At 34.4% G+C, this 24,558-nt stretch overlaps 1 protein-coding gene across 1 annotated transcript in view; it reads right to left on the bottom strand.

The window, feature by feature from the left end:
* Positions 1–24,558, bottom strand: part of Negr1 (neuronal growth regulator 1) — an 862,817-nt gene that overhangs the window by 164,870 nt on the left and 673,389 nt on the right. Inside the window, exon 6 of the mRNA XM_042681196.1 lies at positions 20,842–20,993. Within this exon, the coding sequence (XP_042537130.1) occupies positions 20,842–20,993 (152 nt within the window). The remainder of the gene's footprint in view (positions 1–20,841; positions 20,994–24,558) is intronic.

The following is a 24,558-nucleotide window of genomic DNA, read 5'->3' as shown; positions in this document are numbered from 1 at the left end:
TTTTTTTTGGGTCTGGTCATGGGGCCTGAACTCTGGGCCTGGGCGCTGTCCCTCAGCTCTTCAGCTCAAGGCTAGCACTCTACCACTTGAGCCACAGCGCCACTTCCGGCTTTTTTCTTTTTGCTTGTGTGGTGCTGAGGAATCGAACCTAGGGCCTTGAGCATGCAAGGCAAGTGCTTTACCACTGAGCCACCTTCCCAGCCCATCTGATTCCTATTTCTTATTCTTAATCACAACTCTTAAAAGTGTGCTTGCAGCACATAGAAAGTCTAAACAAAGGCAAAAAGCAAGCTTTAGAAAATCTGAGAAGTTATAATTGCTCCAAGAGAAAAGGACAGTAAACAACTGAAATGCAAGACTCTGTTTCAACTAAGACTATATCAAGCATCATTGCTGTGTCACAGAGCTTCAGTGCCTGATCCAAGTTCCTAATACATGTCCATTCTCCATGTCTTGAATATGAGATGTGTTCAATGCCTGTAACTCCCACATCATATCCCTTTACAATACTAGGTAAAGCAAAGTATCTATCATTAGCAATTTTCAGGGATTTCAGACACCTGCAACCATCTGTTTTAAGCATAGGTTTTCAGCATAGGACTCGATCATAAATGATTAAGGTCTGAAGACTTTAAAAGCAGAGTTATTTGTATGTGTGGTTGCTTACAGAGAACATATTCAAGCTTATTTTGCAATTGCTAAGCATAATAATTTAGTTAAGATTGGAGTTATTGCTATGGAAACGTTAATAAATGGGTCTGACTACACCTCTAATTGTTCTAGACATTAATAAATGAATGGACAAAGCACATCTACTTCTGGTGTTTTACAGCCCTAAAAGGCCCTTAGAGGAGAAATGAATGAATATCAGATGAAGAGTGACCACATTGGTTGGTATGCTAACATCATCTTAAAATAATTTCCAGTTACTGAGAAGATGGGTGGAGAGAGCACAGCTGGAGGAACTTAGGTTAGAAAATCAGTTCAGGACACGTTCTGATGATTGCTGTTGGTTTTTGAGAATTTTCAACTGCCAAGAGCCTTCCCTTCCCACATATAACATTACATGGTGACACTATCTCTGATTTAGGAACACTGTCTATGTGTGTGTGGATTACAGTGTGTTTGGTGTGTTTGATGTTAAGGCAGTGAGAAAGAAGGTAAAATATCTGGCATCTGGTAAGTCATGTACATGGACAATGAAACATTACAGAGAGGAGCTCAAAGAAGGATATATTATATGCACCAATTAGAAAAGAAAAGGAGCTAGAATTATTGAGTGTTATACATATTTGTGCCATTGGGAACATTGCTATGTTTGTGAGATGAAAGCCGTAACATTGATTTTAGATTAATGTCATTTAGTACTTATGCCTCTTTCTTTTGATTCCATGCTCACTATGCAGCCTTCTGATTGTCATTTGGTGTCCTGTGTAGATCTTCCTACAATGAGCAAAGAGCTGATACTGTACACCTTAAGTTCTTTCTGCCCTCAGACAGTGATTTCTCAGAGTGAATTAATAAAAACGACTTCTGATTTCAATGCAGCTTTTCTTGCAATTATTTTAGGGACAGAACAAATGTATCATGTTAATATGAATATTTTTCTTCCGGTCATTCTCTTTTTGTAAATCATTAAGATGGTGCTCTAGCATCTTTCAGAACACAAATTATGGTTCTTCTGGTTTTAGACTATGTCAAATTAACATAGTCTGCTAAATCCTATCAACCAGACTTAGAAGATTCCAGGATTTATGAAATAGAGATGCTGAACCTAGAATATAATACTAGTCAAGCCTTCCTCAGAACCTTGAATTTAGAGGATGTACTACTGAGAACTTGAAGAGGTTAATAATTTTAAGCTCTGAGAATCACTGAATAAGAGTTTGTATTTTAATAAGGACCTTGGTATATTTAAATGAATAGCAAGGTTTAAAATGTGTCCAGGTGGACATAGCCACCATTTTCTCTGTTCCTTCCAGAGAATGTCAGTCAGACTTCTTCACTGGGTTACTTACATTGTTACATGTTTTATTTTACATAGTTTGTTCAGAAGGCCAAGAAACAAAAACCAAAAGAAAGATGAAAATTAAATATTCAGACCATTGCTTGTGGGAATGAGGTAATATTTGTTCTGAGATAGAAAAGCAAGCTCAGTTAAGGCTAGTATAACACTGGTGTCCCTAAATTCAGTGCTTCCTTAAACAGAAAAAAGAAATATTCTCTCTCTCTCTCTCTCTCTCTCTCTCTCTCTCTCTCTCTCTCTGTGTGTGTGTGTGTGTGTGTGTGTGTGTGTGTGTGTGTGTGTGTGTGTGTGTGTATCCACTTAAGAAATCCATGCTAGGTTTCTGGGAATCAGTGTAGAAACTGATAGAAACATATAGACTATTGTTTTGGATGTTAATAATAAAGTCTTATAGCTCTGACTTAGGAGTCTTGTGTTTCTGTTAGCATTCAGAAAACTGGCAGGTTAACATTAGCTTTTGTGCAGGGTAAAATTTTGACACTTTAGTTATTGGCACAGATTCTTATCATCTTTCTTAGCACAAAAAAGTTGTCAAAAAACAAGTCTTAGGAAAACTGAGTTCTTCTTTAAGTTCTACCTTTGGCTATTCCAAAGAATAATTATTACTTTTTCCCGCTGGAATAATATCTTCACATATAAAATGAGCAGAGGAAGAGGATGTATGAGTTAGGTAATCAGCATTTATGTGTTAAGAATGCTTTTAAAATTCAGCACATTTCTTTGAATGTTGGAAATAACAAATTTATGTCCTGCTAGTTTGAAAGACTTGAGAATATTCCAATAATACCTTAATCATTTATTTTTGTCAGTCCACCCTAATACTGCATTAAGGATGTGCATATGTTCTGTGCATATGCGATGCCTTATTTGGTGAAGAAAATTAATTTCTCATTGAAATCAGCATACAGGAATGATTTTGCATATATCTAGGTCAACTTAATTTAGAGAATTTTCAGATCTCTAGTCATCTAGGCTATTACAAAATATGAAAATCTTTGTAAAACTATTTGCTCATTATTGAATGTGAAATTTTCTGAGACTGAGTCTATATTGTGTTCATTTTTTTTTAAAGGAGAATGAGAGAACTCAAGGAGGAATATGTGTAGTCTGAGCTACCCCAGCTCCAGAAAAGTTCTAGCCCTTCTTCAGAGGTGAGGCTGAGGGGGATATGTCTTTTCTAAGGAAGAAGCTTCATATACCTTACAATCTAAACTGATCAAGAGTTTCAAAATGTGTATCTTGCAATATTGAAGAAAAAAATCCTATTGCTTTTTTTCCTCCAACTGAAACAGTAAACAAATAGTTATAAAGCATCAACCTCAGTACAAAAGAAGGCATGGCAAGTCTGTTACTTTGGGGGACATAGACAAAATTCAAAGTTTAGTAGGTTCCTGGTTATCCATGAGTTCATTTTCTGAGTTTTCAGTTACTGCAATCAATTACAGTGTGAAATGGAGTGTCTAGAAAAGTCTAGAAATAAACAACTATGAATTGTAAATTGTACACAATTCTGAGAAGCATAATGAAATCCTGTGTTGTCCAACTCCATTTTTCACAGGATATAAATCATCTCTTTCTCTAGGCTAGCTATGGTTTATTTACAGTCTACCTGTTAGTTGTGTGGGAACTCTCAGCTATTGGATCCACTGTTGTACCATCATAGTACTTGTGTTTGAATAACTTATTTTGCTTAATAATGGTCCCCAAGTGCAAGGGTAATGACAAGGGAGAACAAATGTAATACATTTCAAGGACAGAAAAAACTCTGGTACTGCTCTACTCTACTACTTCAGGGCATACGTTTCTTATAATGGTCCTGTATTATCCACAAAGTCAGGGATACACTGGGGTCTGAGTATATTCTTCATGGAGGGGGCACAGTCTATGGCCATACTTCCCTGAATGCGCCCGATCTTGTCTGGAGGGGGCTCAAATGAGTTGCCTCCCCGTTTGAGCTTTTCATTTCATATCTCACTGGAGCTATTGACCAATTGAAAAAGAATAAATTGCACAGTAAGAAAAAAATTAGACCAACTCAGATATTTATACATTAGCCTGAAGTCCTATGCCTCAGTCATATCGAGTGTTTGAATGAAACACTGAAGTTCTCTACTTTTCATAGTATCATTATATTCTATAGGAATAGGAATGCCTTGACATTTAGTTTATGAAGGGGTAGATTATAATAAGAGGGTAGTCATCATACTCTTTCCTATTAAAAAAAGTCCTTTGGCTAAGAATATTCAGAGCAAATTTTCTAATCTCCCATGCAGCTAAGAGTATTCGTACCAAGTCAAATACACTAAAACATAAGTTTAAGTGGTATGTACAAATTTTGGGGATATACTTACAAAGGCAGGCTGTAAACCTCCTTCTCTCTTTTCCTACCCTATAAAAGAAAGTATACATAGGATTCTTGATGGGGAAGGGCGTCTTGTACTTTGAAGTGGATGTTCCCCAATAGAATAAAATCAAAGAGGCTCTGTTCTTCATACTGTAATGCTATTCTAGCCATAAATTGTCTATTGTAGGTTTCTATGTATGAGAAAAACAAAGTTGGGTCTTATTTAATTCATTGGTATTTTTGGTTTTATCATTTGCAACTCTTCCTCATTCTAACAAACATAAATGATTAGGATAAATAGTCTAGAAAGTTATTTATAGATTCTTTTGCTTTTATTAGTTCCTTCCAAGTCTCATAGAATTTTAATATTAATGGATAAAGATGATAAATGTGTTCCTGGAATAGTCCTGCCTTTGTAGAAGAGGGTCTATAAGCACATGGCCCTAATAGAATTTTCATGGTAAAATAGGTCGATAAAATAATTTCTCTTTATTTCTAGAACTTTGCTTTAGACATTAAGATTTCAAAACTCATTTGAAAGAAGTCAAATGTTAGAATTTTATAACTATGCAAGATTATCTATGAAGAAGTCCATGACTTTTGGCTAAAATCTTCAATGAGCTGTTAACAAAGTTGGTGGATCAATCGAGCCCCAACAAAGTGAGCATCATAAGCAAGTACTCAGATGACAATGTCTCTGCTAGTGTTTTAGAAGCTACAGGTTATAATACATACATATAATGGAAATCATGAACTGAAATCACTATTAGGGGATTTTTAATATAAAAATGTATACTCATACACCTAAACATACACATGTACGCACGCACACACACACACACACACACACTACGTACACACATACACACATACAATTAATTCATTTCTGAAAGGTATATTGGGTTCCAGATTGTTTTAGCTGTCTATCTCTGTGTTAATCAATCCCTTTCTGGTCTGAAATTGTCCACTGTCTAGCTTGCCACTCTGTGGCACTCTCCTTTGTAAGCAACAACAATAACAGTCACAACATCACATCATATTTCTTGAAACTGTTAAAAGCTAGCCTTCTGTCATGTTGAACTCAACTATGTTAAATAACAAAGGATAACAATGTTGTGTGTATATTTGAAGATAATGTTTCTGAATCACCATCAGCAGAACACTTGCTTGGAGCTATTTTCCCCCTATAGTGATATACACTCTCTCTGAACTCCTTAAGCGTGATTATCTGTAACTAGATATAGCACTACCTTTCTCTGCCTTTCTCTGTCTCTGCCTTTCTCCACTCTCTAGTTGAGCTAAGATGTTAAGTCTGATCTTATATTAGCCATGCTGAATAAAGACTTATATACCTATCTCACACACTTCTCATTTTCCACAGCCATCAGTTTGTACTGGATGTGAAACATAAGCATTTGTGCCCACACATCTCAGCTCTATTCTTTAGCTCCTTTCATAACCTATTTGAAGGCAACAGGCATGGTTTGGAAATATAAGTTATTAGAAACAAAAGGAAATAAAATAAAACAACAAACATAATAAACAAAAAAGTATCAAGTTGTCCTTTGGCAAACTCTTCCTTGTTCTGGGATGGTGACAGTACATACTATTCCAGAAAGGTCATTGGATACAATAAACCATAGCTAAGTGGAAGACTATATTATCTATTTTCCTGGACATCTAAATAATAGTTATTAGTCAGCTGTAATCATGCCACTATTAATAAGAGAATTCTTTAGTCATAAGGCAAGACATTATAAATCTACATATTCAAGTTATCTATGAATGTATTCAGGGTCAAATGTATTTAATTTTATTACATTCCTCAGAGATGTAATTTGCTTCTAACTGTCTTTGAAAGAATTACTGAAACATCTTGCATAAAAAGAGAAGTTGACCTAAACAATTGTAACAAGAATTGGTGAATGGATTAGCAATGTATTGAAAAAGACAATTAGGGGAAATAAATATTAAAGGGTAACAATTTCATTAACTTGTTCAGTATTAATCAAATAGTAAATTTGATCAGTATAACAGAACAACAGAGTGAACTAATTACTCTCTTTTAAGAAAAAAATTGACACAAATATATATGATTGTCTAGAAACATAGAAGTTGAAAAATAGTTCATACATATGAGGAGTGACAAAGGTTTTAGAGGAATTAAGGCAGATATTAAATACCTGGATATTTTTTACAGGTGCCAGAAGATATGCTAAAAGCCAAGTATTACAATAGTGTAGACATTCTTTGTTACTTCAGAGTTTTTGTTACTCTATACTCATGAACACTTTGAAGGCTATGAATTGTGTATGGAAAGACGCTGTGGGATTGAACATTTCCATGCTATGTTAAGGTCTTATTTCCTTCCAAAGCCATTCATGAGCTAGCGTAGCCTTCCTTCTCACACAGGTGACTCTCCACTTTACAAGTAAGGAAATCTTTGCACTCCAGCACATATATGTCCATTATTCACTCATATGCTTTATTTTCTTATCTTTTTTGTTACCCTGCATCTTGTATTTACATTTGTCTAATTTTGGAGGGGAAGGGGAACAACAAAACACTGAAACAAGGAAACAGGATGACCCATTCCAACAATGATAGCCACAGACACTATATTAGAAATGAACTTTACAACTTTGTGGAGGGGAAGGAGTGGGGGGTGTGGGGGAGGGAAGGGATAGTAGGAGAACTACAAAGGAGAGGGTAACAATGCTTGACAAGAAATGTGCTCAATAACTTACTCATGGAATTGTAAACCTTATTACAGCATCTTTACAATAAAATAAAACAAAAAAAAAAAGAATTTGCTACATTTGGTGGTGATTGCTGTATCTAAAATCTCCCTATCAAAAAAAATCTCTTCAGGACATTAGAATAGAAAAGAATTTTTTGGACAAAGTGCAAGAAACAAAAGCAAAACTAGGCAAATGGGATGCCAGAATACTAAGAATCATCTGCCCAGCAATGGAAACAATCATCAGAGTAAAGGGAAACATACAGAATGTGAAAAAAAAATAGTTTGTAAACTCTTTTTAACATGAAGATAAAGTCCAGAATCTAAGCAATCCCAAAATTTCAATAGGTATAATAGAAAGAAAATTGAAAATTAGCCATAGATTTTCTCGAAGACATAAGAAACGACCAGCAAATATATATAAAAGTCCCAACATTACTCGATATAAGAGAAATGCAAATTCAAAACACAATGAAATATCTCATTTAGGTAGGAATAGTAGTTTTTACAATGACAAAAGATAAATACTGACAAGGATGTGAAGAAAATAGAACCCCTATGCACTATGGAAATCAGTACTGAGTAGCTTATTAAGAGGTTTACTTATCATGGCGTTCATTTTGCCTAACATCAGCTTACCTGAACGTTTCTGCTTGTCTCAGACATATACTAGTTATTGCAAATAAGGGAAAACATGGGACCTATGTTTCTTTGGGCCTGGCTTACTTCACTTAATATAATTTTTGCCAAGTCTTTCCATTTCCTAACAAATGGGGCAATGCCATTCTTTCTCATGGAGGCATAAAATTCCATTGTGTATATATACCACATTTTTCTTGATCCATTCATCTACTGAGGGGCATCTGGTTTGGTTCCAAATAATGACCTTCTGGTCATTATCATCTATTCTGTACCTGTACTATGGAAATATTTGATGATGAGATAGGTTTCTTCATCACTCTGAATTGAATAGTGTCACATTAGTAGTCAAAAATCATATTTTTATCATGCAATCTGATCAATGTTTCAAAGTAGAGGATAACTACAGTTTTATTGATCATATAGACTGTAGAAAATGATGAAGAAAATGTCAATGGATATTAAACATTAAAGTGTTCCCAATCTGGTGGGAATAAAACAAAATATCAAGGTAACTTCCTTGAAATCTACAATTTTGTCCAACACCAACTATTGCATTTCTCACTCACTTGTATAGTACAGACTCAAAAAATGATGATGTTTCTGGCAATTCATAAAACATGAATATTTTTTGAAGGAAAACAGTCTAAAGCAGGAGAGATAAAGAAGGGATAAAGAGAGTTGAAAAGGCTTGAAGGGCATTGCATTTATTTATATGCATATATATGCATACATCTATAAATGCACACATATATACATATAGACACATCCTCAGATATACATGTATATACATGTTGCACATAAATATAACATAATAAAGCTAACCAAACACTTTGAAAAACAGAGAGAGAGAAGAGACTATTAGGAATATGATGGATGGGTGAATTTGTTTAAAACGCACTAGGTATGTATAAGGAAATACCATAATGAAACTCATATTCTATCTATTCATCAACTTAAAAAAGACAAAGTGATTTTACCTCATCATTATAAGTTTGTCAAATAAATACTTATGTTTCACATTTCACATGAAAATGGAGGAAGTTTTGTGAGAGGAATAGGTGATACAAAATTGGTATACAGAATCAGGGGGAAATCCATGAAGAAATGGAAGTACATAACAAGAGACTATTGTAAATACCTATGAAGGGTATTTTTTAAAAATCCTACCTTATGTTTATATATTTGTACAAAAAATTTCAATTAAAAATGTGATTTATATGTAAAGTGCATTGTTATTAGTGTCATGACTACCACCATCCCCCATCTTTTCCATCTCCACTTCTCACCCAAATAAGTATTTGTAATGTTTCTCTGTGTCAATCTTGTTAAATCTTTTGAGGAAGAAAGGAAGGAGGTTCTGACATATAATACAATTCTATAGAGACCTGTCAAAATTTATTTTGTTTCTATCACAGTATAAACGTTTTTGTTAACTTCTGCTTTTAGAACTACAAAATACATTCTGTTTCTGACCTTTTCCTCTACTCAATAACAGCATATATTACTGCCTTATATTCTCCTCATTAATTTCCATTGCTCCTAAATTTTAGCATACATATTGAAGGATTAGAGCTCATCTTTTCAAAATATCCTGGGGAATGCAAAGTTTTCTCAAATGAAAACACAGCAAAACAAAAAAAACAAGCAAACAAAACATCCTTTGGGCAACCAATTCTGTGACTAAGAGAATATTTTTGAAAGGCAAGTTTTTCCCCAGGAACATATGAGAAAATCTTCCTGCAGATTTCAAGCAAAACCAAGTTGCTTCCTAAATTGGCCATTTGCACTCTAGGGCTAAAGCTGAAAACGCACAGAATTGCCTGAGTAATTCAATTGCAGGCAGAATCGATGCAAGTGTGAATGCTGCCCTGGTCAAAGGTTGGCCCTTAGGCTGCAACTTAAATCAATTTTGGATAAGCTAAGTTTGATTACATTTTCAGTGATGAAGCTTTCAAAAGCAATTTTAGCTTGCCTATTCAGAGGTTGTTTAGCTCTGTCCCAAATTTATATTGGTTAGAGAAGCATCTATCTGTCTGTATTTTGGTGATGATTAAGTCCTAGGATTGAAGAGAAATGAGAGGAAAAACAAGAAAAGAAAGAACGAATGATCTACAAAGTTATAAACAGATAGACAGACGGATATATCTGGCTAGAACACAAGAGACAGCCATTGCTAATATGTGAATGATCCAGTAACATTTCTGTTTGTTTTTAGTAACTTATAATGCTCACAAGAATAAGAGGAAGAAAGTCAAGAAGGGATAGGTGGTAAAAGAAAATAAATGGCTGATTATCGGGATGGTGAAACAGGACAGTATAAGATTATTTTGCAAAAGAGGTCCATTCGTTCAGGTGCTGCTGGCAGGAGGGGTGTTGGGAAAATACAAATGGCTCTACAGCTGAGGCAAAATGGATGCAAGATACAATGTCAGGTAAGAGCCCTGACAGACAATATGCTAGCTCGAAAGAAGTAAACCATTTTCATTGCGCTTCCTCCAGAAGAGTCCTGCAGCCATGGATTATGCGTTAACTCAGTACCACCCAGTTTGATAATAGATTTATTTCATCCATTTTGGTAAAGTACTTTGTTATTGCATAAATTTTACTGCTCCCAAGAAGTTAAGCAGGTCTTTCTTTTTTGAGAAATACAAATATCCCTGCAGTTAGGACCATTAATTGCTGAAGTACCCATTAATATCTTGCTAGTTTTAGGAAGACATATTGCTAATATCTTGTCTTATGAGGTATTTTAGAACGACTGTGTAGTGACCTGAGTATTTCTCTAACAAGAATTATGACCCACCTCACTAATTAGGCAACTCCACATGTGTACTAATTGGAATGATTTTTTTTTTAATCAAAGAATTTAACAGAAGGGTGTTCAGCACCTAAAACCAAATTTCAGAGCTAGGAAATTCAAGTTGCTTCTTTGTGTTAAAACTTAAAAGTGAAATCTGGATCAAGAATAAAAGAAGGTAAAACTGGGGAAAATCCAATCTACTATAAATGTGGGCCACAGCAAAGGTGAAATAACATTTCCACACAAGCAAATCTTGCTTGATTCATTCAAATCTTATTTAAGTTTATACTGTGTGGATAGCTAATTTGTGTCTCTGTAGAGAAATCTCAATTGAATTACATTTATAAATAAGGAAATCCAACCCATGCTGAATAGACATATCCGAAGAGCCCATGTTATTTTCTGTCTCCCTAGTGGTTTTATAGACACTAAAACAGAATTTACAGTATTTTAGAGGAAGTTTGGCCATTGAAATATCTCTGCTTTTCACAGTTAATTCTGAAGTCCCTTTTTGCTTTTATCTGGAACATAAAAATGAAAAGAAAAAGAGCCAATTTCACTTTACGTTTGGTAGAATGCTCTATCAATTATTCTTCATACCAACAAAGGAAAAGAGGAAGTTTAATTATAAAGGCACTCAGCTCTTTGTAATCATGATTTTGTTCACATGCATCCTGTTTCCTAAAACTAGGTTTCATTTTTCAGAGGAAGAAATGAAAACACTGAAGTACAGTTGGGAGGTTTCTCATATATTTCCACCTTAACATGTGATCAAGTCCTGAGCTCATGACTTAAACCCAGTCACAGGTCTAAGGAAGACAATGTATGCCAAAAATTGGCTCAGAGACTTCGTTAACAACAGAGAGGGGGTCTTTTACAAGCTGTGTCAGAAAACAGACAGGGAAGGATCCTACTAAAGGAAGAGTTATCTCATGTATTCTTTTACAATAGAAATTTTGTGATGTTTTAAATTTTACAAAGCCTAATATGTATAAATACTATGTATTGAGGGTCACACTTTGGCCTCATTATTTACAGTGTTAAGGCTGTAGTGAAACAAAAAAAGCAGCGACAGGATCTACTGTGCTGCCATTATTGAGGTTGCCAGCCAGCAAAATGGAAGCTGTGAGCATAGAGGAAATGTCCTTGGGGAGAAAATTTTTTCTGGAGATGACAAAATGATGATACCAGCAGTACTATTGAACTAAGCCTTGTGGAATCTTACCACAGACAAAACACACTAAAATGAAAGTTTTCTCTCAATAAAAGATAATTTCGAGTTCCATGACAAAAATGTACAGAAGGGACAATATTGATAGAGTTTTTACTTTTTAAGCAGTAAATATATTTTCTAATAATAATATACATTTGCATATATAACTTTTCTATGTATATATATATATATATACATTAAGCTCTTACAGCACTGGGAGAATACGTACTCTTTCATTCTGCATTCATACAGGAGTAAATTGTGGAAAGAGAGGTCATTGCTAAATTGTCTAGATTTGAATCTAGATTGCTCATCTTCTAGGATAGTGACATTGGTTTAAAAAATCCAGTTAACTTTCTTTATTTTCTGTGTATTTTTGGTACCTAATTCCTACAAACTTGAAACCTTTCAAGGCTTATCAGTGACAATAATTAATGCCAAAGTGTTTCTGCCTTCATCATTTACTGACCCTTTGTTGTCTATGGTGATATATGCTTAATGCCAGTAGCTGCAAGATGCAGAAAATGCATAGTACAGTAATTAATCTTGTACAACCCTTTCCATCAACCAGCCTACTATTTTTTCACTCATTAAAAGCGATCATGTGCATGACTGGTTCAATTAATAATAAAAAGAACTACCATAATGATATGCATAGGTGCATTAAGAAATGAACCAAAAATCCAGTGATGTTTATTTGAAAATCTATCAACATATAGTTACAGAGATATGAAAGTTATGAAGATCTGAGATTGCTTGTGCTCATCTTTCAATGTTTGGGTTATATATAACATAACATTCAGTGGGCACTTGTTTTGGATCAGGCAGTGACCTAGCCATTTTGCATGTCATCTAGTTTATACTCACAAATCATATATAAGTAAAATATTCATTCCTATAAATGAAATGACTGAGTCTCAAAGAATGAGAATAAAGATAACTGTCCAAATTCTCTAATGTTGGACTTTGTTTTCAAGTTTGATCTGTATAACTCAGAGCTCAAAATCTTTGGAACAAAGTTAGGAGAAACCAATTTCTAGCTTCCGTGATGGTTGTTTGACTTTGAGCTTTTGACTCATCCTTTGGGCTTCAGTTTCCTCTTCTTTAAAGTAAAAGAATTGCGCTATACTAGAAGTTTTCCAGTCAAATTCTCTGAAACTTTGTAACACGTTGACAAGTTTCAATGGCACTGTGGAAGTGTGCCGGGGAAAGAAAAACATCAGATTTTTCAGATTGATTTACACAATCAGCCAAACTAAATCTGATTTTATCTTTATTATAAAGTTATATACAATATAGTGTCCTTCTGGTCAAAGACAGACCACATATTAGATAGTGATCTGATACTGATTCCCAGTGATACCCTAGGTGTAAAACATTAGCTCAATGACCGTAATGCTGATGTAAATAAACTCATTGCATCATCATATAAAAGCACAGCACATATAATAAGGCAATTATAGTAAATAGCTATACTACTCATTTATACAGTTACTATACTTTTAACCAATATTTTAGAATATATTCTTACATATAAAACTACTTTATTGTAAAGGAATCTGAAGTAATATACTAGCAGCAACCTCTTACATCTCATGAGTGTTGGGTATCTTCATTGCAGCATGTATTTTTCTCCTGAGTTTGATTTGATTTCATGTTGTTTTGCTCCTCATGGCCATAGGAGAATAATACATGTATGTACCGTGTGATAAGGTGTATTCTATGGTTTATGTAAGTATTCTCTATGATATTGGCATAATCTTGAAATTGTCTAATGATACGTTTCTCAGAGCATATCTCTGTTGTTAAGGGTTTTCCATTCCATTTTATTTGAGAGAAGAAAAGATTTGTTGATTAAAAAAACTTGGAAAAAATTATACTAATTTAAGTAAGCCAAGCTGAAAGAAGCATAGGTCCCATGGTTTCCCTTATTTTCAATAACTAGTATCTGTCTAGAACAAGCAGAAAAGCTCAAAAGCTATGTACTTATGACCATATAAGATGATGCTAAGCAAAATAAATCTCAAGATAGGGACACAAGAGGTTTTATCTTTCTTGCTGTTGTTTTTAATATACTTATAATGTACTACATGATTTTTTGTTTGTTTTGTATGTTCTTCCCCCATGGTATAACCCCTGTTTTCACTGTATATGATGTTGGTGCCCTGCACCTTGTATATACATTTTTCTAATTTGGGGAGGGGAAGAGAAATAACAAAAAGTTGAAATAAGGATTCAGGTTGACCCATTGTAACAATGAGATGTACAAGACACTATGTTGAAAATGAACTTTACAACTTCGGTGGGGGAGGAGTTGGGGAGGTGGGAATGGAAGGAATAGTAGGGATAAAACAAAGGAAGAGGTAACAATGCTCGATAAGAAAATGCACTCATTACCTTGCTCATGTAACTGTAACTCCTCTGTACAGTATCTTTACAATAAATATATATTTAAAAAAAAACAGGGAAAATTGGTTAGGCAATGTGTGAATGACCTGAAGCTCTGAAATTCTATCAGTAGTCATGGGTAATTACAAAGCTAATGATATCTACATAATGGGAATTTGGTCACCTAGAATACTTTAGGCCTTATTTATTTTGAGAATGCCCAAGAAAATGTTCCCAGTTTTATGATAACTTTACTTATTTTTATAACCCTTCAGCGGTTTGAACAAAGAGGTTTCAAATCAACAGACCATTTTGTAAGTACAATGAGTTTTGATCAGTGTCATCTCTTTCATCATTCTCTCTCATCTCTCCCAATCCTACCCATCCCCTCAAGTTACCTGGTTCCATTTGCACACATGTACATTGAGTATTATGATTGCGTTCACTCATCCTTATGCACAATAACATCTTAAAGCTGTGAGTATAAAGCAAGTTGATTCACATATCACCACGTCCTCAATAATCACCAAATATTCATTTACTACTGACTTTTTAACCCAACTGAAAACCCAATCTCTTTTAAATTGCAGTAGGAGAGGTTTTGATTTCAAATATAAATCATTTAAATTTGTGGTATCACCTTTCACAAAGAATAAGGATTCACTGCAATAGGCAAAAGTAAGAGGGAGCCCGCACAGTAGCTTACTGGCATTTGGGGATATATGAAGCAAATAGAGAGTAGAAATATGACTTGCAAGGGCACAGTTACTTTTAAATTCACCAAATCATTCGGAAGTGCTGTTCACATGCATCAGTCAAGGCTGAGCTAGGAAAACCTGTCACATTGCCCATATTCTTACTTGCTCTGGTTGCCTCTTCAATTCCCCTTTTGAATATCAGGTACTGAGTTGCTATTTTTTTTATTTCAAAAGAGGAGTGTTCATCAAGTTAAATGGGCTGAGATGAAATATTCTCTAAGATGAGTAGAGTTTTTCTACAGTGTTGGACAGTATTGTCTCTATTTATCGTTTAGTTTTGGAATTTCATTACTGCTTCTACCAGCAAGTTTTACCTATCAGCCAAAGTAGGTAACAGACAGTTTAGTGAGTCACTGGAAAGTTTTATAGGTGATATTTCTAAGGCAAGTGCTTTGATATTTTGAATAAGTGCACACATATACAATGCAAGAAGTCTCTTTACCATCTTTAGGACTTTACGCAGCAGCAAAAGATTTGACATTATACTTTTGGAAATACTGCATAGGGGTATTTGACATTCACTCATTCTAGTAATTTTACTCTCCATAAGCAAAGACTCTTTGTCAAGATGAAAGCTAGATTTGTCCAGGATGGTCTCATTTACTAGGTTTCAGGAGACAATTCTATTAAAGAAGACCTGTGAGCATTGTAAGCACTTTGCTTATGTAACTTTCTTCTTTGCTAATTAATTTCTTTCCTTATATTCCTTTAAGACCTATCCTTTTGAAAACATGTACTCCTGTGACAATGTAAAACAAAGCACATGCAATATGCTTCACTCATAGAAATGATGGTTTTACTAGTCACAGAATTCCTTCTGAAGGGATGGCATACATTTAATGACTTGGACCCATAGATGGCAGGATGGGACCATTCAGTCCTTATTCTTTAAGGTACAAACCAAGATGTGCCATCTATTTGGTTGTTCATGGTTCCAGAAAAAAGCACATGGGTAAAGAAGTGAAAATAAAATAAGATTCTGATTCCCAACTGTTAATTTGTTAAACGGTGTATAGCTGGCACACTGTTCTATCTGTGAACTTTGTTAAAGGACTTCCTCCTTTGAGGACTTATCTACACTGAGTTGCAGAATGGTCTCAAACAGTGATATGGGCTACTCCAGAATTCCTTTCATGGCCAGAGAGACAGATTATGTGCCTCCTCTCAGCTCCAGCATGGTACCATTGACTATATTGCACTAGAGTTGCTTGTTTCTTTGTTCCTCTCAATTGTTCAAGAGTTCATGGAAGTGGGAGTTTTCAGTATTTCCAACAGTTCTCTTCTCCCAATATGAAATACTTTCTTTCAAATCCTAAATGTTTTTCACATGACAGTCAGTCAATATATGTGTGACAAATAAATGTTCCAATTGAATGAATTATTCGAGCCTCAAAATACAACAGTTGCTCCAGCTCTGCATTTACTCCTTGAATCTTCTAGATATCTGGACTGCTGTGCTAAAGGCATTTGATCTAAACTTAGTGTCATAAGCTATGGTCACTGCCCTAAGCAAGGAATTAGATCTAATTATAAATTATATTTGGAATATTATTTCAAATTTTCATGACTTGCTAGTGGCTCACTATGGGAATGTTTATCATGTAAGTTCTCAATAAAATAGTTGGCCAAATAATCATCAAGTAAACTCATTTATTCACATATTATTCTTCAAATGAAAAGAAGTGATATATAAGCAGAGTAACAATGTTTGCATCTATCAAATACTTCCTTTGTTTTCGGGTTAATGATAAACGCATTAAATATATCATTCCAGTTAATCCCTACCTTTGAAGTGGGAGTATTGTCTGTCTTAATTTGTAAATGAGTTAAATTAAGGTCTGGAAGTTGGTAACATACAAAGTTACATGCAACTAATGTGTAGTGAAACTTGGATTCAAGCCAAGATCTGCTTGACTCCCATTATGTAAAATACATACTCTTATTCATTCGCACACATACAAATACTTCAAATTATTTCCTTTCCATTTGGTAGTACTAGTTACAACAAAGCTCTGAACTTATATTTGTATTATTTATCTCCCCAGTGATCTGGAAAATATGAGTAATTTTCATTCAGCAGTAGATGAAAATATTTTCAGGATTTATCTTAAATAGTAGGGTCACATTGCTGATTTCCAGTGGCTAAATCTCTTTTGGAATGTTATTATCAAGTAGTCTGTATGTTTGATATTGAATAGCATCATGCCAGGTAATCCATATTTCCAATCATGTTGTCTTACAAATTCATTGAGAAGTCAAACATGCAATATAAGTGCATGACTATTTTCATATTTCAAACATGTACTAAATATTAACATATATGGAGATAGCATAACCTTTGGAATTTACCTCTTTCTTCATTAAAAGAGATAGGGTCATTAACACTAGATACTCTCCTACTCATAGGAAAGACTAATCCCGACTTATAGGAAAGACTAATCTCTTGCTGCAATTGCTTGGCAGGTCAAATGCCAATGTTAGATAAGCTTAGGACTAACTTCTAATCTTGAATAATTTTAGTGGTTGAGTACATTGCCATACAGACTGTAAAGATGGAATGGTTGTCAGCTAGGTATATATGAACTTGTATCTTTAAAATGAGCTTTCATATAATAAACATTAACACTTTAATGTATCAAGAAAATTGACAAAACCCAAAATGATGATAATGATATATTTGGAGATTTAACAGTTAAAAAGTACAAATTATACAAAAATTTCTTACTTTGGTTTTGTACACATACTGAAAGTGGCTAATAACTTGAGCTCCTTTTTCTTTGTCATTTATTCCTTAATTGATTTTGGCCATATTGATATTTTCTAAGTTTTCTAATCTGTAAGAGGAATATATATTGTAGATTCTAATTCTATGAATTTTGTGAGAATTAAATGAACATATTCATTCAAAGTAATTAGGAGAATAGGGTATAATATAAATATAATGATACTGTCTTTTCTTTCTAGAAACTGTAAGTATACATTCTATAGTTTAAACATAATTCACTCATTAATTTATTCATTAGGCTATTAATTCACTTAATGCTTAATTCCTTTATCAAAGATGTACTAGTTTTCTATTAAATAGCAGACATTATGTTTGGTGGTACTATAGATAAAATTTATAAGACATTGATCATATTTTCTTAGCAAGTTATGAGTTAGTAGACATATATATATAGAGAGAGAGAAGTATAGGTATGTTTTATATGTATGTATACAAATATATGTATTATATATGTATATATGCATATTTATAATTATGAAGGCTGGAGATCTTGTTCAGAGATAGAGTGCTTGATCAGCATTCAGGAGGCTCTATGTTTCATACATACCTCTACAAAAGTAAAATAATTGGAGTGCACAATAGATTCCCCATTTGTTAGGAAATGGAAAGGCTTGGAAAAAATTATATTAAGTGAAGTAAGCCAGGCCCAAAGAAACATAGGTCCCATGGTTTCCCTTATTTGCAATATCTAGTATAGGTATGAGTCAAGCGGAAAAAGTCAGAGAATGTGATGTTAGGAAAACGAACCCTCAAATATGTATTTTAATGTTTTTGTTTCTTTCATGCATGTTTCTAACGCATTTATAAGATTATTTCTTTGTTGCTTTGTATGTCCCTCCCCCCACAGTGTAACCCCCGCTTTCACTATATTTGATGTCAGTATAACATGTGGAGGAGACGGGGACAAACAAGTCGTTTAAGGATTCAGGTGGACCTGTTGCAACAATGAGAAGTACAAAATGTCATGTCAAAACCAGCTTTACAATGTCAGTGTGGGAGGAGGGGAAGGGGGGTATGATTGGGTGGGGGGGAGGGGGGAGGCTGGGAAGGGATGTGAAGGGTAAACAAAGGAGGAGGCTGCAATGCTTGGTAAGAAATGTATGCATTATCCTGCCCATGTAATTGTAACCCCTCTGTACAGTATGTTCTCAAATAAAATAAAATTAAGTTAAAAAAAAAAAGAAATGCTTAGTACAGTAAGAATTTCAGATGTTTCCCTTAAAGAATTCTACACATACAGACATTTCATCAAACTTCCAGGGCTATGTTAGTAATTATAGACAAGATTTGTTAACAAAGCTATTAAAATGGTACAATTATTTAGAGCACCTAAACCCACAGAAAGTCAGTGGCAGAGAGGATTCAGAAGAATCTGTTGTGAATACTCCACATTGAAAGCCTTTTCTGGTGTAATGTTAAGAGTGTCAGAGTAAATGTTTAAGTAACTGATATTTGCTTCTAATTTGACAAACTTTTAGTGCTCTACTTTTAAAAACTAGAATGTGATGCACAAATGTAAATAGCAAATAATAGTATGTTAGAAAGTCTTAATTTTTCTTTGCTTCTTAAATTCATTTATTCTTTCAGATCCTTATGTACTTAAAATATTAATATGCTACAGAAATAGCAATATTCGCAATAAATTATCCCTTATACTATTTGTGATCTCTTTAATATTTTATAGTCATAATTACACTAATAGAACAGTCTCATAGGAAAAAAAATCATAAGCCAGAGTGTTATACTGTGGCTATTGCATGGCAGGCAAGTTTTTTCTGTCAAAATTAAATGTAGGGAAACATTGAAATGAAATAATAAAAGATGTGATGAAAAATCACACATTTTTCTCATTAGAAGGTCTTTAATCATGGTTATTCAAAGTTAATAAAACATCAAATTTCCTAAAGTATATTTTTATGTAGTAGAGATATCATACCTTCCATCCTTGTTTCTGAAAAATTGAAATAGCCATTTTTTTGAAGAACTATACAATATATTCATTTTGGAATAGCTTATGATCATAGAATGGCAAAACAGATATAAATATGGTATATTATGATAAAATATTAACTACAGAAGGATAACTCAGATAATTTATGAAATTGGAGAGATAGTATACTCTTTAGTCTTCTTTGAGCATTCTGAGAAACACTCAGTTTGAAAATTAGGAAAATACTGTTTGTAACAATTTACTGGTTAGTTAGTTTCAAAGAAAAAATAACCAAAAACAGGGCTCGGAAAGTGGATCAGTGGTAGAGTGCTTGCCTTGCGTGCATGAGGCCCTGGGTTCGAATCCTTGGCACCACATAAGCAGAAAAAGCTGTAAGTGGTGCTGTGGCTCAAGTGGTAGAGCACTAGGCTTGAGCAGAAGAGCTGAGAGACAGTGCCCAGGCCAAGAGTTCAGGCCCTATGACCGACCAAAAACAAAACAACCCACTACAATTAATTGCTGGATAAAAAAGTGTAGATCTCTTTCCCTTTAACTGATTCTTGTGGCTGTTGTATTCACTTCTACTGTCTACTTGACTAGCAGCTAAACAACCAAGGCACTTTAGGGTCAAACTCCTCAATTATTGTACCCATAAAGTATCTTTTTCTTTTAATAAGCTAAAGTTTTTGGAGAAAACAGATCTGCTCCTAGTTGCCATCTCCATGAAGCATATTGTCCAAGATTATGCAGTTAATATTTTGTTTCATTTATGACATGGAAAATTCAGGCTATTACAAGATGAGAGTCTAAAGAAAGCCACTCAAGTTTAAAGTCCACCTAAATGTAATCTGTGCTTTGAGATAACATGTGTTTTTAAACCAAAAAGCCAACAAAATCCCACTTAACTATCCTCAGTTAGAAAACGTGTTATAGTTGGCCTTGTTATTTTTGTGATTCCCTCCCCCCAATTTTTATGCTCTGAGATACATTTTTTTAAACATGGACATTTCTATCAGGATTATAAAATTCCCCCAAAAGGTATTTTTTGGGAACAAGCTTTCCTCTCTGTAAGGAATTGTTACATCTGGTTGAGTTCTAAAATAAATGTACTCCATTCTTAGGTGTTTTTTTTGTTCATTTATTTATGTTTCCACCTTTGCTTCTTTATGGGAGCCACAAGTCCCCCGAAAGCATTTCCGCAGCATGGTTACTTACGGTTAAGAGGCAGGCTCGCATTGGTCGTGCCGAGCTTGTTGGCAGCCACACAAGTATAGTTGCCGAAGTGCTCCTGTGTCACGTTAGTAACGGTGAGAATGGATCTTGTGCTAAAGTTTTGAATAATAATTCCTTGTTGGCCATTGAAGAGCCTAGAAGACAAAATAAACTGTCGGTGAATATGTATTGTGAACAGTTTCATTTTTCAATCCTAGGTGCGATTGTCATGGTAACCCATAGACGGTTTGACCACCTTCCTGTTAGCATGTAGCATCTTAGTCAATATGAGTGCAATTTTCCTTGCACTAGTAAATTTGAGGGAGGTGAGGATGGCGTGGCAGGCTGTAGATGGTTTCTGTGGGCATATTTGTGTGGTATTGACACAAAGCTTGGCTATCCACTGTTCTATATTTCAGAGGTAAGTGCATTTTATATATTAAAGTCAAGAAAGACTAAAACAGAGACAGATTTAAAGATTTCACTTAAAGTAGAAACCTGCATTTTCTGGATAACCTGACTAGTGTATGCCTAGGCAATTTCAGAGGAAAATATTTGATAACTCCCATGAAACTTAACCCTACCACTGAGTCAGGGTGGGTATGAGTCCAACTACTACATTACTGATACAATGGAAAAGATTCCTCCAGTGCAGGTACTATTAAGCTCACTTCAGAATATTTTCTCTAAATATGAATTCTACTAAAATGAAGATGACAAAACACTAACTTCTAGATTTATTATTTTTCCTATTAGTCAAAGATTTATTGTGACAGAGATGTACTGTCACAATATGTTATAGGCTTTGAAAAGCCACAATCCAAATGATATGCTAGGTTTTTCATCTTCAATGTGATCATTTTAGTAATAAATATCTCTTTAATTATAAAGATGAGATTTTAAGTGGCATCATTTTGATAGTTTAAGTTGAACTTTGTTACACCTGAATGCAGATAAAAATATACTGTAGTTAAATGCAGATTAAAATAGTAGTGATACTTGATTATTCTGGGAATTACTCAAAAATAGCTAACTTTGACATATGTAAACAAATACTTTATCAGATTAACAAAACTTTGAGTTGAATAAACCAAACAATTTAACATGAACATTAACTGAAGTGTTCCCACACTATGATCCAGGAAAATAGTGCATAAAATATTTCAAACCTATCATTTATGCTGAATTCCCACTGTGACTATTGCAGGTTTTCCTGCAGAGTATTAGTAACTTTTTAAAAACTAATTCTATAAGCTGAGTATAAATATCATCTTTATAACCTTGCAAACTTCAATATTAGCGCTTCAATCAGTCTTCCTGGGTCTCCAAAGGGCTCAGCAATTCTCTGTACTACTAAATCCCTGTTGCTCCCCAAGATTGTTTTGCTGCTAAAGAAATGAGAATAAATTAACCAGAATGTTTTACTGGCTAGGCTTGGAGGAGCCATTCTCATGAGAGTGCATTCATACACTGTAGCAGTACTTGCTGATACTCCTTATGGCTGTCTTTCTGAGTGAGTGGGTGTTGAATCCTGGATATGCAATAAAACTGGAGGCAAAAGCACAGATGTTGCTGACTCATGCAGCACACTCATGCCTGTCTGATCGCAGCCAGTTCTGGCCTCTGGCCAACAGTACCATCTACATCCTTACCGGACTGGCACATAGTGCTCAAACCCCTACTAACTTAGAGCATCCAGGCAGGTGATTAGGACTAACATAAAACAGGAATATCTTAGGGGATTTTCTTCCCTCTAGGGAAAACTACCTTTCTGAGATTGCTGAAGAAACCTAAGGCTTGCTGTCTTTTACTGTTGAAAGTTTTAAAACTGCTGGTTCCTCAAATACCATTTGTGTCCTTATCTTCCTTTGCCTGGTAGGTAGCAAGCTGACAGGGGCTTTTACAAGTTGAGGGGCGTATGCACCTCTAGAAGATGTACTTTGAAGTATTTTAGGCAAGGATCTTAAATTGAGAGGCCTTTCTCAATTATTCAAATCAATTTAGAAAATATTCACTAAATAGTTACAAAGAGTTTTACACTGGATAATTAGGAACTGGGTTCAGCAAAATTCAGACTCTGTCTTTAAGAAGGGAAAAGCAACAAAAATAATCAGATATCAAAAAAAATCTATCTATCTATATCTACATATAATATAGATACATATATCTATATATGAGTTTATATATAGACATGTTTCTTAATATATAGCTATAGATATGTTTCATAATATATAGATATCTCCATATCTATATACCTATCTATCTATCAATCTATCTCTATCTCAGATATCTCTATTTTTAGTTACTGGATATAGAAATATGGGGTTAACCTGGAAGTCTCAGCAAATAAGGTCTGAATGTGACTAGAAATATATGATAAAGAGGTTTTAATTGATGACCTTTTCTTTCTGAAATAGATTTATTCCAAAAGGGCCAATGATTATATTTTTTATGCAGAAAACCATTCATGTATTGAATTAGGTTATCTTCTCTTTCCAAAGAAAGTAAAAGAAATTCTACTGATTTAGGAGTTAAATATAACATCTTGTTCTTTACAAGAAGATCATCAGCATATGGTGCTTACTTGGAATTACCTGGTCATTTTTTCTTTGTTGTACTTTTATCATAGGGGATATGGTTATAAGGTCCTTCCATTACTGTAGACCCCATTGTCCTATGATACCAATACAAGTTTACTCCATATCAAGGACCATTACTCTCTCTCTCTCTCTCTCTCTCTCTCTCTCTCGCCAAAGCCTCATAAATTTGTGAGCCACAAGCTGTTTACTTTCCAACAGATGCTGAAAACTTGTGTGTGACAGAGGCCAAACCACTAAGTATTTAGAAATAGCCCCCTATATCTTTCAGTTTCAATAAGGAATAGCACATGGGAAGTATTCCTCCATTTCTGATTTATGGAATGTTGCAAACTTTATAATTACCATCTCCCTTAGGCTCAACTCTCTAGGAAGAGCAAAAGAGCTCCTAGTTACATCATCACAGAAGACCTGACTACATGGTATCAGCATCAATTGTTAAGACTGCAAAAATAAATAGAGAAACTACACTACAACTTATTCATTTCCTATATAAATCCAGCCTTACTCTATACTTGGGGGGGTCATTGCTCACTATCTGTCAGTAATAACAATAAACACCACAGGCACTGAATTATGAGTATACTTCTATTCTTTTCACTGTGAAGAGAAATGCTTTATATATGTGGAAAATGTTAACTGTTCTCAATACGCTTATAGCTGAAGTAATCTAACACTAAAACGTTAAAGCATTATTTGCAAAAATGCCTGATGTTGAGTGGTAAGTTGGCATGTGGTATAGGACTGTTTCCAAACATATATGTGAACTAATGTTCACAGCAACCCTAGGAGATAGGTGTTATCAATCTCATTTTACAAATGAGGAAAACAGAAGTTTAGAAAGAATGAGCAAATTTATCTATGACCACTGGATAAGTAGCAAAACAAATATTCAACTCTGAAGCCTTTTGAACTATTGGTATCTTCTCACAATAGAATTAGTATTAAAATCATCAAGTAGGAACCTGGATGTTATATTTGATTTGGAGAGATGAGTCAGAAATCATGAGTGCTTCAAGAAATTGAGTCCAACCAGAGAATAAAACCAATGAGCTAAATAACCAGTTGACATGCCACATTCGTGCCAGGAAAGCCAAGTTCAATCTCAGGATTGAAGTCTAAT

The sequence above is a fragment of the Dipodomys spectabilis genome, unplaced genomic scaffold, assembly GCF_019054845.1.
Source record: "Dipodomys spectabilis isolate Male_0828 unplaced genomic scaffold, ASM1905484v1 ptg000002l, whole genome shotgun sequence".
NCBI lineage: Eukaryota > Metazoa > Chordata > Mammalia > Rodentia > Heteromyidae > Dipodomys > Dipodomys spectabilis.
Note: the sequence above shows the minus strand (reverse complement) of the source record. Positions and strands in the feature narration are given on the sequence as shown.